The 13879-nt window shown below is 39.6% G+C and overlaps 1 protein-coding gene across 4 annotated transcripts in view; it reads right to left on the bottom strand.

Moving 5' to 3' along the window:
* The window catches only part of CASK (calcium/calmodulin dependent serine protein kinase), a 166268-nt gene that overhangs the window by 77777 nt on the left and 74612 nt on the right, over window positions 1–13879 (bottom strand). For all 4 annotated transcript variants that reach the window (XM_081327004.1, XM_081327005.1, XM_081327006.1 and 1 more), the window contains exons 5-7: window positions 11115–11187; window positions 7699–7801; window positions 5862–6037 (exon numbers count right to left, since the gene is read on the bottom strand). In XM_081327004.1, the coding sequence (XP_081183130.1) occupies window positions 5862–6037; window positions 7699–7801; window positions 11115–11187 (352 nt within the window). The remainder of the gene's footprint in view (window positions 1–5861; window positions 6038–7698; window positions 7802–11114; window positions 11188–13879) is intronic.

Genomic DNA, 13879 nt, shown 5'->3' with positions numbered 1-13879 from the left:
TTTCCTAACATTCATGGGAATTTTAACTCAACTGTGACAGGATTGATCCACACCTTGAAAGGAGTTTCACTCCCCTCTAGAAATTGCCAAGTGAGTAACGCCCATCTTACCACAAAAGCTCCCATACAGCCCATCGCCTTTCCATGTCTGTTTCTTTGAGATGTAAGCGCATGGTTGCGCTTTGTCATTTCTTTGCAGAAATACGGCACCTACAGCAACAAAACTAGCATCCACCTGGATGATGAATTGTTTCTCTGGGTCGGGGTGTTTGAGGATTGGCTCCCCCACAACACAATTGTTCAAATGCCACTTGGCATTGTATAGTCCATTTCAAAGGTTGACTTGGGCGAGGTCTCCCTCCAGCTTTACCAGTTTTCAATAACTCAGTGATTGGTAAAGCTATTGTGGCAAAGGAAGGAATGAACTGCCAGTAAAAGTGTGTGAAACCCAAAAAACCTGTAGCTGTTTGTGAGTCCTCAGAGGCTGCCATTCCAATACAGTCCTAACTTTAGCAGGGTCCATCTCCACCCCTTCACTGGAAAGTCGATACCTTAAATAGTCAAGGTGGGATTGGTGAAATTCACCTTTAGACAGCTTAGCATAGAGATTTGCCTTTACGTTTCTTGAGCAGGTCACGGACCAACTTTACATGCCCCTCCATGGTTTCTGTGTAAATAAGGGTGTCATCAAGGCAGATTAACACCCCTTGTAGAAGTGATCATGCAGCATCTGATTGATCAGCTGCATAAATATGGGAGGGGCCCCCTGAAGGCCAAAAGGCATTACCTTGAATTGGAAACTTTCCAGGGGGCAATTGAAAGCTGTCTTCCACTCATCCCCTTTTCTGATTCTTACTCAATAATAAGCTTCCCTTAGGTCCAGCTTAGTAAAGATCTTCCCTCTAGCTAGGTGGGCTAGCATGTCCTTCATCAGGGGAAGAGGATACATATTTTCCAAGCTAACAGCATTTAATCCTTTAAAATCCACGTACAACTCAAAGAACCATCTTTCTTCTCCTTGAATAGCACTGGAGAGCTACTCGTGATTTGGCTGGCTCGATAAAACTCCTGGCTAGGTTCTTGTCTATGTACTCCCTTAACCCGTTCACCTCTCTGGGGGTCATAGACAATTGGCAGTTCAATGAAGGGGAAGTATGTCGCAGTCCTCCTCGCTGAAAGTCCCTGCTAGGCCTCGGTATTCCACGGGAATGAGCGGGACCCCTGGGATTTGGTCCATGGTGGCTTTCAGTGGCTCAATCAATTCCCCCTCTACCTTGGCGTCAGTTATTCTCTTTATTTGACTGGTCTCTGAAGGTGGGAGGGGCCTCTTCGCTAGCCTCAATGTTCTCACCCCATTCTCCCACCAAATGGTGGGACACCATTTGTCAAGCCATGCTAATCCCAGAATTACAATCTCGGTCATTTTTGGAATTACTACAAAGCGGATGATCTCCCAATGTTGATCCATCTCCAAACAGACCGGCTCAGTTAAATGAGTCGCTGGGGAACCTCCCATCAAAGACCCATCTGCCTGCTCAAATTTCTTGGCTATGGGTAACATCTTGGCACGGATTCTCATTTAAGTACATTTGGGAGGCTGATCACGCACCTCGTGCAGCCCGAGTCTATTACGACATTTAAGTCTGCCTGTGTCCCAATCTTTGGCATGATACGTTTGGCAGCAATGATGAAAGGTGGGGATAGACTGACTTACCATAGGGTCGTCACTGTTGCTGTCATAAGGCGCTGGGAGCTGTAGACATTCAATTGGAGCTATTTCTCCTCCCTGGGTGGAAGGTGAGAGCTTGATGGCTTAATCTTGGTGTGTCCAATTCATCCTCTCCTGTCCTTTCTGCGGTATTTTTTCTTGGCAATAGTGGCAGGTACACCTCTGCCCTGAAGGGCTGGAGCCAGGCAATCAGCAGCCTGGTGACCCTGCTGGCCACACCTGTAGCACTTGATGGGAGCTCCAGTGGGTGCCCAGAGAGCGTTGGTTGCAGGAGTGGTCGATGGTTGTTGTCCAAATAGGCATTTTTCCTGGCTTCATCTTGGCTTTGGTTCAGTGGTGCTGGGTTTCCTGCAGTGGGCCAACTCGATATCCAGGGTCACAACCATGCGATACCATTCACAGAGTTGATCGGGAAACTCTGGTAGGTGCATGTTGGAAGAAATCCTGGTCCAACCCCTCTTTCAAGTGGTGAATCAGTGATTGTTCTGGTCACTGTCTGATTCTACCTGCAGTTTTCTGGAATTCCCAGACGTATTCTTTAGCTAGGCAACCTCTGTATATCAGGCTGTGGATTTCTATCTCAGCTTGCAGGGCCTGGGATTCATCTTCAAATCTGGCTCTCAGCTGGCCACTGAACAGGTTTATATCCCACTGTTGCAACGCTTGCTCATTGTGTAGGCTGGTCACCCACTCAGCTGCTTCCCCCTCTATATTTGCCGCTATTGCATTCACCATTATGGAACATCGGGGTATGAGGGTATCTGGTTCAGGAAAAAAGGCAACTTCTCTGGATCTCCATTAAATGTGGATTTGATGGGAGGTGGGTCCACAGGCTGCAGCCCCCAGTATGCGGGACACAAGGCAGATCATTTATACTGGGGCTGTGGTCATGCCACTTTCTGGAACCCCCTCAGTTGGGCCCCAGGACTTGCGGGCCACTGGTCTCGCACAGGACTCCACCTGGGCACTGGACTAAATGTCAATGTTGGCCTGGGTCGTGGGGAAGTCGCATGAGCCATCGCAATTGGGCTCAGGCTCCGGCGAGGGGAAAGAAACGTTGGCGATCTCCTAGCTTCCTGCCCCGTTTAAACCACATATCGAGCAACAGGAGTCACTTCTTTGACATCGAGCTGGTTGAACTTCTCCCTCAATCTTTTGACAGAATGGCTATGGATTGCCATCAGATACTTCCATTCTCTAGAGCAGACATGTCAAACTCATGACGTTATGTGACACTGCATGACGTATCAGAACTGTTTTGCATTGCCGGCAATGGGGTGGGCGCGGCTTCCACATGAAACGTCTGGCCCGTGGGCTGGCAGTTTGACACCCTTGCTCTAGAGTCTAGACCAGGGGTCAGCAGCCTTAAACACTCAAAGAACCACTTCGACCCGTTTCCCAGAGGAAAAAAAACCACTGGGAGCCTCAAAACTCTCACACGTGCACGAGGGGTGGAGCTTGATTGAAGAGTTTAATTAAAAAGAAATAGAGGCTGCTGTGCATGAGTTCCCTCCCTCCCTCCCTCCCTCCCTCCCTCCCTCCCTCCGATCTTCTGCTCATCTGGCAAGCTGGCTTCATGCTGTTCTCCAACAAGCTGACACACATTCTTATTGGGCTGGCTCTCCTACCTTTGGTCTGCCAGTCCTCTTCCAACACTGTGTGTGTGTGTGTGTGTGTGTGTGTGTGTGTGTGTGTGTGTGTGTGAGAGAGAGAGAGAGAGAGAGAGAGAGAGAGAGAGAGAGAGAGAGAGAGATGCTGCTTTCTGCTGCTTCCTGCTGAGAGAAGCAAAAGCAGGAGCCCCGCCCAATAAGCTTGTCAGCTTGTCGGAGAACAGCATGAGGCCACTCTCTTTTTTTACACACACACGCGCGTGCATGCACGCACACACACACACAGAGAGAGAGAGAGAGAGAGAGAGAGAGAGAGAGAGAGAGAGAGAAGGGAAGCTCAAGTGCCTTTCTCTGTCTCTCTGCAAATGGCGGATGACTGGGAGCTGCAGGAGAAGGCTGAAAGAGCCGCATCAGGCTCCAGAGCTGTGGGTTGCTGACCCGTGGTCTGGACTCATCCCATCCTGCTGGTCTCTTTGCCTTCCTCAACACAGGTGACAGAAGGCTGTGGGATGAAATCAGTGGGAGGTCAGCTGCAGCGGCTTTAGGAGTATTCCTGCATTGGGGGGCTGCCTCTGCCTGACTGAGATCCCCAAGGTCAGAGTCCCCTCTTGCTGCCCCAATCTCTCAGGCTGGGTTACATGGCTCTTCGGCCAAGCCCCAGCCACCAGTGCTCCATTCTCTGCCTGGACAGTAGCCTGCACTCTGGCAACAGGAGTCACGCTGTGGTTAGCTATCTGCTCCTCTTTCTTCTCCATTTCGGATTCTTCTGAGTCTTTGCTGTCCTCCCAAAGACAGCGGGCAGGTGACTGGGGCTCAGGACCCCGAAGTAAAAAGGGTTTTTAGTAGATTTGGTTTAATGTCAAGGTTCTGACGAATGAGACCAAATAAATCAGAACTCTGAGGCAGGCAAGTTCCTCAAAGAACATATTTATTGGATGCATAGCATCAGCAAAGTCAAAAGTGAAACCATAGCTAAACTTTCCTCCTAGAATCAAAGTAATACAATGTAACAATTCTCACCCCTCTACTAATACTATCCAATAGAATGACTCAGCGGGGTTTCTGACTAAGTGATCCTCCTCTTCCACTACAGTGTGGGAATGACCTTGGTTCCCACAAGATCTGTTCATGTTTAGACTAACAGAAATACCTTTCCCCTCTCTCTTTCTTGTGGCAACCTAGAATGGCAAAAATGGCTATAGCCAGGTTCGTTGTAGAGTTGACACCAAGTTGATATTGTTGCAAAGAAAACAACAGATCTTTGAAGTAATGATGAAATATTTTTTCCTCTTAAGAATTTAAAGCAATTCAAATATAAAAGGAGCTATATTGTCAATGTAGAAATAATGTCCTTTCCCCCCTAAGCACTTACCTAATTCCTAAAAATTAAAAATCATTTTTCAACCCTGAGTTCTGGATATTGGTAAGAATTTTAAAGACTGCAGAAGTTACCACTGATTAAAACAAAACTTGTGTCCAATTGCAATAAGTTTTCCTTCTCTTTGCTTTGCTTTCAAAATTTCTATTACATTGGATTCAAAACACAGTACTCAAGATGCTGATGGCCTTGCAGAAGAAATACAGCAATTCGCAAAACATGAATTAACCCAGGAAATTGGAAGAAAGCACTAGAAAGAAACTTAAATCACTCAATTTTGCCTCTCTTTGGTATAAAAGGAAAGGAAGAGAAAATGCTGTCAAGATTTCAAGATTCTGTTATGATGGTCTACATTAACAAAGTATACTTCCAGTATTTCTTATGATCTCTGTTTTCTGACCTGTCTACCTTGAAGGGGTAGAACATACTATCAAAGAATACAAGAGGCAGCAGATATTCAAAATCCAATTAGAAATGTACAAAAAAGAAAAAAGAAAAAGCAAGGTTGTTGCATATTTGAGTAATAAAATGGATTAGTACATAATTGGAGAAAATATTCAGTTGAGCTTCTGACACATAACATGCAACAGCAGACTAGATTTATTGCTCACCAAGATGGCATTTGAGATTCTTAAAAATGTAACTAGAAGGAAAAATATGTAAATTTTGATACCAAGTCTCAATTTATCCTAATTTGACTACTAGACTTGGAGGCATGGCAGGGCATATGTGGAAAGGGACAGGGAACTATTATCTTTATGCTATCTACTTTATTTTTCAGAGACAACTAGCTTACTACATTTGAAAGAGAATGCTTTGTATAAAAAACAGATAGAAAATACAAATACATGCCAGAAAATGTGATTGACTTTGTTCCCATGTTACCACAGACTTTATAACAAACTCAGTTTTAGCTTTATGTACTGTAGTCTATTTCCTTGCTTTGTTTTAATTACAGGGAATTTTTCTGTTGTTTAAATATTTCTTAATAGTAAAACCCATACTTGTAATTGTATTTTATTTAAGTGCTTTGTATACATAAAAGTGTGTTGGAAATACAATTCATGAAACTGGATTAGCATTTGCAAACATGTTTTCCAAATGAAAATTTCTAACTAAACATTTTTCTTGAGATAAGCGCTTACCTTGTATTTTCCTTTGATAATGCCTTCAAACAATCTTTCCTTTGTACCATAAAAGGGTAAACAACCACTAAGCAGAATAAAAAGAATCACTCCACAGCCCCACACATCTACAGGCTTTCCATAAGGCTCCCTTTTTACTACTTCTGGAGCCATAAAATGAGGAGTTCCTACACGTCCTAAAATAAAGTTAAAAATGTATTGTTTTTAAAGATGGCAGAGAAATACAAATCAAAATTTTACACTGCTTTTATTTTATCATATTTTATTGATTTAGTTATGTGATTTATCTGCAACCTGTTTTAGCAGGCCTCTAGATGGTGTACAGTTACTAACAATTATACAGCAACACAAGATCCAATAGCAGTATGCTCATGGTTGCACACTAATCAATCATAGCAATCAATCAATCAATCAATCAATCAATCAATCAATCAATCAATCATCAATCAATCAATCACCAAAGCCAGAGCAGCCAGCCTCTGGAAGGCTCTGAGAACTGAACCATCTTCATTTTGGGGAGCAACCCAAAATGTTATGTGTTAATACAGTTACAATTGAGACATCAGCGCCCAAATATTCTTTCTTAATTCATTTCTTATAGCAGGCATGTCAAACTGCTGGCCCGCGGGCTGGATGCATCACGCCGAAACCGCGCCCACTCCATTGCCGGCAATGGGGGAAAAGTCCCGATATGTCGTGCGACATCACGTAATGTCACAAGTTTGACATACCTGTCTTATAGTAATAGTGACTGGAGACCATACCCACCTGCCTTTTCAGAGTCCCACATCTGGGCCACCAAGGCAATTTTTAAGGGGGTGAGGTCCTAACCTTTCCTTCTAGATGATGCAATTTCCTTGCAAAAATTCTTCTGCGTTGATATGCAAACAATTTTAAACCCTCACTAATTTATATGCATATATATAAAACAGAAAGACAGATTGCACGTGAAGGAGAAAAAAGCATATTGTGACCATATGCCTTTTGTAGCTTGTGACTAAGTTATGAAATCCTGGCATGCAAGCCTGGAATCAATTCAGTGTAGAGATAAAAACACCAGGCACTAACATTCTTTATCCATTGAAACTTTAGGACCATTTTCAAAAGTAGCTCTATTCACAGCAGTGCAAATGGATAATTACTACACTAAGGAAAATCATCACTAGATCATAGAATTCACAGGTGTACAAAATATTTTTAATTGAAAAAACTTTCTGAGTTGAACACCCTGTTTCAAGCTTGAAATGACTGTTTGACCTAACCAGAACAGTCCTATTTCCGGCTTAGAAGTTCTTCAGAAAAGTTCTGCTGGAGTTGAGAGAGCCCATTTGAAACGAGAAATCACCATTTCCAGTTCAAAATAGCTATTTCTATTTTGAAACTTTCTGCACAAATTTAATAGTTACACGCGCACAAACATGCATGCACACATTAAATTCTTCAAAAGCATAATTCCTGAGTTAAGAGGAGCTAATTTGTCTTTGAAACACTGGTTTTGTTTATTTTCAAAAAGGCTGTCCCCAAAGTTGATGTGTTTTGCTTAATCAGGCTAGAATAGACAGTGCTAGGTTGCAACAAAGACTTCAATTAAAGAAACCCACATTTAAATAAAATATGAAACATATTTAATAAATTAATATATTATTTTATTTTCTATTAATTTTTCATTCTTTAGCATGGTTTACTTTGCAAATATTTAATGAATTTTTCTTAATTATCACTTGCAGAATATTCAAGTTACAGAATTAGACTGTTCTCTGTTTTCTTTTTTATAAACAAGCTGTAAACATTTAGTAAAAATGTTTACTAAACATGATATGAAATAGCCATTACTTACCTCCAGCAACAAGTCCTGATTCTCCTAACTGAATAGCAACCCCAAAACCACCAAGTTTTACTGGTGCTGAATTTTCCTTTGAAGCAAGTAGTACACAGTGTGGCTGAAATGACAAAAATCACTCTGGTGTTTAATTAAAAACAATTTATTATGGCACCAGAATATATATGTACAATAGTCATTGACCGGGTGGGTGTATCATGCATTGTTAAAATGGCACTCAATATGCTAGTGAGGAATCTAAAAAACGTTTGGAGTACCAATGGTATTTAGAATGTGGCTAGATTAAAACCTTTGCAACGAGCAGTTTCTTACTAGCATGGAGGAAAACAAAATACAAAGCTGCAAAGAAGTCAGAATTACAGTGGTAACATGAAATATGAAAAAGTTGTGAACACTGAAACAGGCAGTAAAAGATGACACAAAATGACATTTTAGGCATCAGTAAGTTGAGATGGACTGGGATTGGACACTTTCAGTCAGAAGATCATACTATTTATTATTCAGGATATGAAAACAAATTACAATGGTGTTGTTATAGGTAGAAAAGGTATAGAAAGAAGAGTATTTGCTACAATGCAATCAATGATTCCATAATACCACTTAGCCTTCACGTATAATCCTTTAATACAACAATCATCCAAGTTTATGCTCCAATCATTGATGAGGAAGAGGTGGCGGCTGAGGAGTTTTATGATCAAGTCCAATTTGAATCCAACAGAACATGCAAGCAAGAAGCTTATGGTTAGAGAGCGGAATGCAAAAATAGGAAATATTGAGGAAAATATAGTTTGGTTGCATGGCTTAGGAAACTGAACTGAAACAGGAGAACAACTTATTCATTTCTGCTATTCCAATGATTTCTTCATAACGAACACTATCTTAAAAAAAAATCCCAAAACAATGTTGCAAATCACTAGATGAAGTACACAGAAATCAAACTGGCCATATGATTATTAAAAGGTGAAGAAGCTCAGTTATAGGATTAAAGACATGATAAAGTGCTATTTCTGGAACAGATCATGAACTGCTCATGTGCACATTCCAAGTGAAGCTAATGAAGTAGAAAGTAACCGACTTCGACAATATGAAAAAATACTGGAAACAGTTGGAAACAGTTACAGAAAACAAGGAAAGTCTTTCAAAAGATCTCCAAACTCAGAGAAGGTTCCATCCTCAATATGCTAAAGCAGGGGTGTCAAACTGCTGGCTCGTGGGCCAGATGTTTCATGCTGAAACCGCGCCCACCCCATTGCCGGCAATGGAAAAAAGTCGCAATACGTCACAACACGTTACATGATGTTGCAGGTTTGACACCCTAGTGCTAAAGGATGCCAATGAATAAATAATAACTGATTCAAAGAGGAAAAAAAAAGATGGAAGGAATAAAGCAAAATTCTGTGCAGTAGAGATGCCAATGTTTAAGATACTTTAGAAGACATTCTCTATCCACAAGAACCTCTAATAGTAGTCTGATCACCATCAAGATGGAAGGCTAAAGAAATTGATGGACTATCTATATCAGACATGTCAAACACACGACATCATGTGATGTCACGCAATGTATCGGAGCTTTTTCCCCATTGCCAGCAATGGGGTGGGGGTGGTTTCCTTGTGACGCGTCCGTCCTGCAGAGCGGCAGTTTGACACCCCTGATCTACATAGATATATCAAGCAACTAAAGAAAAACCAGAAAAATTCTAACCAAACTTTAGAGAACATCAGTGGCCACCAAATTTGAAGATGTCATTCTATATACTAAAAGCAAAGAAAGGAGACTTAACTGAGGGTACAAACTATTGTACTGTATCATTAATTTTGCACGCTAGGAAAATGCTTAGGAGCACCCAATGCAGATTAAACCGTACATGATAAAGGATACAGATATTCAAATTGGTTTCAGAAAGAGTCAAGATATAAGTGACATTGTTGTTGATGCCACTGGATGACTGAAAAAGCCAAGGATGCAAAAAAGAATATGTACTTCTTTGGTTATAAAAAAGGTCTTTGATTATGCTGACTATGTCAAGCTGTGGAATGTCTTTAGAATAATGGGAATTTCAGAACATCTCATTCTCTTCAGGAGAAACCTATATGCAGGACAGAAAACCATAGTATGGATGGAACATAGAGAAACATGCTCCAGATCAGCAAAGGAATGACATAAGACCAAAGTAACAGGTATAGCAGCAAGCCTTAGAACTGACAATAAAAATACTGAAAAGGTGGATACCTTCTGATTTTAGAATCAACTGTCAACAATTGTTTATATTAACAGTTGATGGAGGACAGGGGGAGCCTGGTGTGCTAGGGGTCCATGGGGTTGTGAAGGATAGAAAGAGAATTGATATTTTTGAACTTGTGGGTTGGAGAAGACTCTTAGTAATAGCAAAGATAGCCAAGAAAACAAAGAAATAGATTGTAGACTAAATCAATTTAAAGTTCTCACTTGAAGCACAAATTACAAGGCTCAAATTATCGTATTTTGAACATATTATGCAAAGAACTAGCTCACTTGAGAAGTCTGTAATACTGAGAAAGATAGAAGAAAAAGTTAGGAGGATGACTAGCAGCAAACTGGATGGACCAAATTACAATGGTGATGGATAAAGTGTTGGAAGATATTTGTAGGATGGGTTGGGGACCGATCATCTTATATTAGTTCTATTTATGTGGTCGCTAAGAATCAACACCAAGTAGATGATTCATAATAATAAACAATTAATTATAATTATAATTATATAATTATATTACATAGTATTTATTTATATTCTGCATGCTTTTACATTTAAGTTGTAAATTATCTCCCTCAATTTCTACTGTATACAGTATTTGTTACATAATTATAACTACTGTACACAGTTACAAAGTATGTAGTTTTATATAGGTTATTCAACTATATTATACCCAAACATTATTTATAAAATGATACAGATAACAGTAAACAGATAAAAAATTAGAATTATTGACTGCATCAGATCTGGATTCAATAACAGAACACACAAAGAAACAAACAGACCACCTATACAAAAACACATTTCTACCTCTCAGACTAAAGATTGTGGAAAATGTTTTGAATTCAAACAGAGCTCAAAATTGGCATTTCAAATTCAAAACACTTCACATTCTAAATGTGAAGTGGATATAGGAATTTCAAGGTTAAAAAAGAAAAAGAAAAAAAATGTAGTGTATATAACTATATTATACTAAAACATATATTATATTTTATGTGAGTGTACTTCTGAACTTTACCATATGAAATGGTTCAATTGTTTTACTGATAATGTCTTGGATTCTGACTATCCAAAACTCCAAATTAATAGGTGACCTTGACTGAGTAAAATAGAGAAACTAAGCAACAATAAATAATACAAATGCCAACATGGAAAATATTTATCTGTAATAATATAACTTACCTTCACATCCCTGTGAATTATATTATTATCATGACAATAGCGCAGTGCTTCCAATATCTGTCTCATGTAATGACTGCAAAACCAAACATGCAAATAAGTTATAAGCACTGTAAAGAAAAAAATGGGCATAAAATTCAGGTTGTCTGGGCACTATATTTTAGAAATTCAAAATCATCAGGGTCTTTACATTACATGTAATTTGAAGCCTAAGGCTATAATATTTCTCTCCAGAAACAAGTCCTGTAAGAAAAAAATGCTTTTGAATAAGTATGCATGATGTTATTTATTGGTCAGACTATATTCAGAGTTCTCGGAGCAACATATAATCTAACAATTTAAAATCAAAATTCAATAGAACAATTTAATAAAAACATAAACATCCTTTTATAACAAAATATTAAAGCTGAAATTAACATATATTTCAATCATACTAAGACTGTTTAAAACAAGACATACACAGGCCAAAATGACAACATAATGCCCTGGGGCAGGGGTCCCCAACCCCCGGTCCATGGACCAGTATTAGGCCGCGGCATGCCAGCAACTGGTCCATACAAAGAAGGAAAGCCCCATCCACAGCATGCAGGAAGCACACAAAGCCACACCCCTCCAGTCCGCGGAAAAACCTATCTCCATGTAACTGGTCCCTGGTGCCCAAGAGTTGGGGGACCTCTGCCCTAGGGTATTGTATTTGATTAATTTAACATTAATTACAACATCTCAGCAAAAACAAAAAGGTCTTTTCCTGATGTTTGAAAGTACAGTAATTGGCATAACTAACCAGAGTTGCTAGAAACCAGGAGGCACATAAATTTAATAAATTATTATTATATTAAAATATTTAGAAAAGGCATACCCTGAAATAAAAGCACTGATATGAAGACTCTTTGCCTTGGATCCATCCTCTTTATTTCAAATGGTGGGAAACCTGATGCTAACCGGTTGCAGAATGGAAGGAAAACTTGCTTATGTGTAATTTTAACTATTTGAGTAGTCATCTGTGCATTAATAAAAATAGATAACTAGCAATAATCTTATTTTATAGAGGAAGAGCAAGTACCTCATCAGAAGAGAAATTCAGATAAAAATATCTGGATAAAGACTGCATCTGCCCTGACTTAGTGTAATCCACATGATAATGACCCTTGCATAAAGTGTAGAAGGAGTGCTCCAGATCCTTGGAGAGTTTGGGGTAAAAAGATAGTACAAGAAATTAAAAATAGTCAAAGTCTAAAACTGGAAGAAAATATGCAATGTCAACTCATAACTAAGAAATCAAGATATGGCACACCAATGAGCAAGGAACTGATCGCTAACTCAACATGCGCACATGAATTCCATCAAATGCTACATTAAATGTACAAAACTAACAATAGAGATTCAGGATCATTTCATGAGAACTACTTACAGCAAGAACTACTTACTTACTTGAGAACTAGTGATGAACTTAGGATAAAAATTATGAAGGCTTTTCAAGAAGCATTCCATGCCTAAATGACAGAATATTGGATCATCATCCACTGATAAGGGTACCACAAAATGTTTTTAAGTAAATGTGTGTGGGGATAAAAGCCAAATCTATGACTTTAATGACAGAAGAAATTGAAAAACTACATGCAGAGGAAAGAATCAAGTCATGGCCTGGTCTGATGGGTTTGGGGTTTGGATTTGGTTTTAACATTGTTTTAATTATTGTATTATATTGGGCATAATTATTTAATCTTTTTTTAACTTTTGTATGTATATTTCGATATTTATTGCCCTGTACACTGCCCTGAGTCCTTCGGGAGAAGGGCGGTATAAAAATTTAATAAATATAAATATATAAATATATTGTTCAAAAAAAAAATGCAAGAGACAAATGGTTAAAACAGTAGAATTTCCTCATATACCTTGTGATAAATGGCTAGACACTCTAGTAACATTAAGTAAGTCCAGCTAATTTGGAGCAGAGAAAACTACAGATGCAGCCAAAAATATTGGTGATCCTCAATTTTTCCTCAAGGAATCTTGATTTGCCATGAAATAAGTTCATTCACAGAAGTAAATGACATCACCCATTCTTTATTCCATAGTCCATAGAGCAGACACTTTGCTTTTAACATATGACTTCATGTATTATTGCACATAATAAAAAAAATGAAAATGATATGGTATATGGTGTTGAAAATAGACATGCCAATATTATAATGCCTTTATATAAATCAATGGTGTGACAGTATCTGGAATATTGTGTGCAGTCGTGGTCTCTGTACCTCAAAATGGATACAGTAGAGTCACAGAAGATTCAGAGGAAAGCAATTAAAGTGACTAAGGCAGGGGTCAGCAACCTGAAACAGTGAAAGAGCCACTCGGAACCGGTTCCCTCACAAAATGAAAAACTGGGAGCCGCAAAAAAAATATGTGCGCATGCGCATACATGCAAGCATGCGCAGAACAGGGTTTGACTGAAGAGTGGAGCCAAGGCGAGATATGCACCTACCCTGCATATTTGAATTGATTGAACTTTTTTAGTCCCACTTTTTTTTTTTGACTGCACATGGCAGGACTGGGAGCCGCAGGAGACGGCTGAAAGAGCCGCATGCGGCTCCGGAGCCGCGGGTTGCAGACCTGTGGACTAAGGGGTGGGGCAGCTTCTCTATGTGGAAAGGTTGTGACACCTGGGGCTTTTTAGTCCAGAAAGGAGGTGAAAAAGACTGGACATTATTGAATTTTAACAATACTATGCATGGTATAAATAAAGTAGACAAGACGTTATTTTCCCT

The sequence above is a fragment of the Vipera berus genome (assembly GCF_964194415.1).
Source record: "Vipera berus genome assembly, chromosome: 4".
NCBI lineage: Eukaryota > Metazoa > Chordata > Lepidosauria > Squamata > Viperidae > Vipera > Vipera berus.
The sequence above is the reverse complement of the archived record's forward strand: the minus strand, read 5'-3'. Positions and strand labels throughout refer to the sequence as shown.